This window comes from Aptenodytes forsteri, unplaced genomic scaffold (assembly GCF_000699145.1).
Source record: "Aptenodytes forsteri isolate BGI_AS27 unplaced genomic scaffold, ASM69914v1 Scaffold193, whole genome shotgun sequence".
In the NCBI taxonomy this organism is placed as follows: Eukaryota; Metazoa; Chordata; class Aves; order Sphenisciformes; family Spheniscidae; genus Aptenodytes; species Aptenodytes forsteri.
Genome location: NW_008795405.1, coordinates 1,714,303 through 1,720,060, shown reverse-complemented (window position 1 = coordinate 1,720,060; position 5,758 = coordinate 1,714,303). Strand labels below are relative to the sequence as shown.

The 5,758-nt window shown below is 51.5% G+C and overlaps 1 protein-coding gene across 1 annotated transcript in view; it reads left to right on the top strand.

The window, feature by feature from the left end:
• Positions 1-5,758, top strand: part of LTBP2 (latent transforming growth factor beta binding protein 2) — a 68,805-nt gene that overhangs the window by 4,929 nt on the left and 58,118 nt on the right. Inside the window, exon 3 of the mRNA XM_009280911.1 lies at positions 2,103-2,346. Within this exon, the coding sequence (XP_009279186.2) occupies positions 2,103-2,346 (244 nt within the window). The remainder of the gene's footprint in view (positions 1-2,102; positions 2,347-5,758) is intronic.

Sequence of the window (5,758 nt, the reverse complement as noted above, 5' to 3'; positions counted from 1 at the left end):
ATATATTTTTTTTTTTTTTTAACTGTCTTGTTTCTTCTATCAATGTTATGGTTTTGGGGCCCGATTCGTGATTTCACACACTTGGCATTGGCAGTATTTCTGCTGAAGGATCTGCTCTCCCTACATCACATAGCTGGACTGAGTGAAAACCAGTGACTTTTTAAAGCTCTTCCAAGTTCTTCCTGAGTCTGCAAAGGCAACCAGGAAGGGGATTAATCCTAGAGCTGGAATATCTCAGCTAGGGCAGCTCCCCACCCATCCTGTGTGAAGGGACCAGAAGATTAATCCCATTCCCTTCTTCCTCTTCTCTATGTCAGCTGCCTTAGGGTTTTTTTAGAGTGTGTGGTCACTTATCACTGCTTTCCTGCTGAAGGGCACAGTCTAACGTGACTATGAACGTGGTTAGTGGGAGAGGTTGTGAGAACCACTGTGATCCCAGGTCCCAGCATTGCGGGTCTGCAGTATTTCAGCATGTGAAGCGGTTGTTTTCAATGCCAGGCTTCCTGGTCTGGTGGCATTTGTTAAAACAGGCATTTATTGGGAGATAACGGTAGGGACTGGCAGCCTATTTAAATCACAGCTGAGTTTTATATTATAAATTACATCAACTTCTGGAGCGCCAGACTTCCCAGAGATGGTTAATTCCTGCCTGAGTAGGACCCTGTCTCTGTTCCAGAGTCTGCAGTGGTGACTGATTTATTTTACTGGGGGATTTCATCAAAACCTCCGGCTTTAACCTATACAGCCCTATGTGACTTGGGTTTTCCCTTTCTTTGAGATCTCCCTTTCTTCCTGAGTGTTAACATGGTAATAAAGGTCAAATGAAGCATTCCAGACAATGTATCCTTGATCTAGTTAGGAAAAGCTGATGGCAGTCCAGTTTTGGGTGAGGGAAGGGTTGTGTACAAGGACTTTCCTCACTTGGCAATAGCGTGATGACGTGTGGATGGCATACAAGGCTAGAGCTCTCTGCATGTTTGTTGCCCAGAAGTAGTGTTTCTTGCAGGCATGCTTCGATCTCATAGGGATGGATAGCACAGCCGAAGAGGGAGGGATGTGCTTATGAAACCCCATCAGCTGAGTGCGAAGGTGGTGGGATGTCAGATGCTCCTGCAGCCTCCCTGGGGCAGTCCTCGGGAAGGGGCCCTCAGCAGAAGCGGTGGCTGCATGTTTCAACCCATCCACAGGGTTCCCATGTGGCTGGAGGTTAATGTCCATCTTGTGTTGTCCGATGAGGTTTCATTACCCTTTGGCCAGCCGGCCCTTTCCTTCGAGGGAGGACACTGTTTTCCAGTGCCTTTTCAATTACTCTTGCTGAGAACAACGAGCCTGGTCCTACCTGAGCAAGCTGTGATTTCCTGGCTCTTGCTGGCTGGGCTATAAACCCAATTTGGCATCTGTTGACTTGGGAAGTGTTAGGGTCCGGCGTATAATTATAGCACTTTCCTCCCGGGGTGCAAACTGAAGCTGATGTACTGTAATTAGGAACACACACAGGCTCAGAGGGTGATTTGGGCATGAAGTTAATGAACTGTAAGTCCCCGTAGCTGTGGAGGAATTTAAGCTCAGTGACTCCAAAATGAGCTGCGGAGGGAGAGCTGGAAAGGTCTGGAGGGGACAGCCGGGGGGACCATGCAAATAAGACCCCAAAACGGGCTAAAGCAGGAAGGTAACATGCAAACTACTCCCAAGAGGCTGTGATAGCGCATGGTCGTCTGTCTTCTCATCTGGCAGTCATTGCCTCCCCTTGCTCTGGAATTGAGGTCCTACTCCTGCTCAGGGAGCTTTGGGCAGTATTGGAAGCTGTATGCTCTCTGCAGACCATGCTGCTCATTTTTGAGCTTTCTGAAGTGATTATTGCTGGAGAAGAGCTCTGCAGAGACCAGTGGGGAGAAGTGGGAACAGAAACAAGTCTCTGATGGCTGTGACCTTGTGTTAGGGACCCATGGCAGCAGTAACACTGAGACTTTGAAGGCCACCTGCCTGCAGAGAAGAGATGGGGCCGCCCCGGTTGTGCTGCCCCAGCCAGGTGTCACCACCGTGGGGCTGAGCACGCTGCCGGGAGCCCCCTGTCCACTAACCACCTTTCTGTGTCTCTCCAGCTGTCTGTGACCCACCATGCCAGAACAAGGGCTCCTGCAGCCGTCCCCAGGTCTGTACCTGTCGCTCAGGCTTCCAGGGCTCCCGGTGCGAAGAAGTCGTTCCTGAGCAGGAGTATCACCCGCCCGGTGCTGCTGCCGCCTACCAGTCCCCCGCAAGCTCCCTCCGGAGGAGGACCAGCACGGCAGGGCGGGATGCCTCCCCGCGAGGGGCTCAGGCGCCCGTCCCGCGGCACGTCCCGGCTGTGTAAGTCAAACCCAGTTCCTGGCAGGATGGTCCCCCAAACCCGCAGGCAGCTAACATCATGCTCGGTTGGGCCACAGCCTCTGCTTCATGAGATTGGGCAGCTCGGCTCCCGGTGGAGGCTGCTGCCTGGGCTGTGGGAGCTGATGGAATGGTTCAGGCCCTGCTGTCCCTCCAAGGGACTCAGTTTGGTGCCAGCACTGTGTCACAGTCCCCAGGCACATGCAGAATAGGACAGGCTAGTGGCAGTCTCACTGTGAAGGAAGACCGTGAAGCTCAGCAGTTTGCCTTTGTCCAGCTGATGACCAGCATTAGCAGTAGCAGCAGGGTGGATGGAGGAGTGCAGGTTAAATCTCTTTCCCAAAAGGATGTGTTTAGAGCAATATGTCCAGGTAGTATCCACAGGAGGTACATAGATATGAGGTGTGCTATTAAATGTCGGTATGAGCAAAGTGATAGTACTCGGAGATGTCTCCTGGCAGACTCTAGCTGTTATTGAGCCATTTGTTCCATATTTCTGTGTCACCCTGCTGTGGTGTGGGTCATTTTGGTACCCAGGCAAGTGCCTGTATATTGGATAGGGAAGCAAAGATGCAGCTGTTGGAGCACACAGAGGTCTGTGCAGGAGAGACTCTGTGAGGAGCATGTTAAGCGCGGAATGACAACTGTGGCATCATCCGGTCCTTTCGGATGAGGAAGAGCTTATGGCTTCAGCCCACCTGCCTCGGGTCAGTGCTGAGGTGCTCTTGTACCCGAGCTGCAACTCCTCCACACTTTGTGTTTTGTGAAGTCCCTCTGGACCTGTGGGTTTTCTGTTGAAGGGGGCAGTAAAGGTGGGAAAGGTGCCTTTCCCTGACAAGCACCTCTGTGGTGCTGGCAGCTCAGTGGGGATGGAGAGGTGGGAATGGTGCCTGCTTGCTGTACCACAACCCACACGTTTGTTTTTTTAAAAAGTCACCTCCGCTTTTCTGTAAGAGTCCATGGACATGGGAGCAAAGTGTTAGACTGCACCACCCCTAAAGGCCTGTGTTGTTCTTGCTGCTACTCACCCAATTGCGGGGCCAGAAAGACTGATTTTGTTGGTAGCCACCACAGCAGAGAATTTGCACACGGCTTCCAGCAGAAGTCCCTCAGTCGTAGTCAGGAAGACATTACAGCAAATTACAGGTGCCTACCCAGGAGGTAACTTAAGTTTCTCCTTTTCTTCTCTGAGCTGTTTTGACTTTCTCTGTCAGTGTCATTTAGAGCTGCCCGAGGAGATGGCAGGTTGGCCTTTGTTTTTCTGTATTTCTGCAGGTTGTTTTTAAAGTGTCTGTTGCACTTAAAGTAGCTGTTGCCTTTCTGTCTCTTCTGAAGCAGAGGCAATGCATGGGCTGGAGACATTTCTAGACACTTACTCTCGGCCATCTACAGTTTTGGAGGGGCTCAAATGACTGACGAGGAATTGACTGACACGAAGCAGTTCACTGAAGCTGGCATATCTTGGTGCCCAAATGAAAGACTATCTGATGGGAACCAAATTCAGGCAAGGCAGAGGTGATGCTGCCAGGGAGAGGTGGCCAAGCCCCTGTCATCGCTGCCCTGAGAGAAGCTCGGTGCCCGAGCAAGCACGCAGCCCTCGCACGTGCCTGCAATCCTGGTCATTGCTGACAAGTTTCCCCCCAGTGATGACCTCCTCCTACCCCTTCGTGCCACTGCTCTGTGCGCAAGGACTGGAGGGGAGGGAGAGCAATGCCCTTGGAGATACAGCACCTGTTGAAGGCTTTCCCAGTAAGGAACATGACCTCAGGCTCTGCGCAGAGGATGGGGGGCTGTGCAGGCACTGGCAGAGCATTCCTGTCCAGACAGTCAGACACAGCGTCTAGCGATTGCTGAGCTGGGATTGCTGAATGCCCAGCTGCCTGCTGTACCTTAAATCCTCTGGCGCTGTCCCAAGGAAATAGGACTCCATTAAGGACCGTGCCGTGCCTTTCCTCCTTCCCTCCCTGTGGAGGCCATAGGACGTCGCCTTATCCCACAAGATTCGGCAAGAGTATTTGACGTTCGTCCTTTGCGATGGCCGCAGGTAGGACCCCAGGACATGGCCACCACTGACTGCCTTCTGGATCCGTCCTGTGCTGTGCCTTTCCTGCCTGGGCAATGCGTCACGGTGCTGTGCAGGCAGGTGTGGGGCTGCCTGCACCCTGGCATTTGTCTGCATCGAGACACCTCACTTCAGCCCCTGGGCGTTTTCCTGTGCAATTCAGTTGCTTGGGTTTTGTCTGTGGACCATATAACATATGGCAGACAACTGGTATGACCTAGAAGTCTTGCTGCTGTTAGATGGGTTGTTTCCCAAATATTTCTGAGTGTCCCCTTCAGCCTGCGAACTTCTGGGCTAGCTGTGGAGCCTGTAAGAATGAGTGTCTGCAGCCAAAGGCTCACTCCTGCTGCTGTTGCACCCGGCCGTGCCCTCCCACTGCTTCCCTTGCACTGGTGTTGGTGCTCATCTGGCCCCTGGGTAAGTTGGCTCAACAAAAAACTAACACATCAAAATTAAGGATAATTTTCTGCCACTTCAGTGGGCTAAATTAACTTGTTGAAAGATTACGTGAGGACCAAAAGGATTGAACAGAATTGCAAGGCTAGCATTGTGGGGGGAGGAAGGGGGTGGACACTCCTTTTGGTGGAAGCCACTTATTAGGTTGGTCATTTGTCTCATGAAACCATGCTCTCAGACTTGTCTGAACATGGAGCCTGCTTCTTGCATTCATAAAATCATCTATTTCTGTGCTACCACTAAAGTAATTTCTGTGCTTCTGCGTCAGGCTTTCTCCATACAATTGGGCGGTCAGCAAAAGCAAGAAGCATATTGGCCTTTGCAGAACTAGGTAGATCTTGCTCACATTTGCAAGTACAAGGATCAGTTCTTAGGCACTGCAAGCTCAGGGTCACCTTCACTGGAGTTCAGTTCACTGTCAAGTCTGAGAGGAACAGCTTGGGTTTTCCAGTCCTTGGTCTCCTCCTGGATAAGGATGGGTTGTGCTCGTGGGACACTGACTTTCTAGTGAGCCCACCATGATCCCACAGCAGCTGGCTTGCTTGTCTGATTTGTTGATAAGGAAGAGGTAGAAGAAACTCTTGGGTTTCTCAGTGGACAGAGGACGCTGGTGGTTCCAGGTCAGTGGTTGTGAGAAGACTATGAGATCCAGGACAAACTACCAGTCCCCAACCTCCCTGCACATTCACGTTGCTAACAAGGAGGAGTTGCACAAGAGTGGGAGCTTATAGACCTCTAAGCCTCATCTTGCTGTGCCAAGACAGGACATGAATCCTCACATGAGTGAATTTGCTTTCTCCTTTAGTTTATTTGTGTGTATATTGGTGTCGTGGTTTAACCTCAGCCGGCAACTGAGCACCACACAGCCGCTCGCTC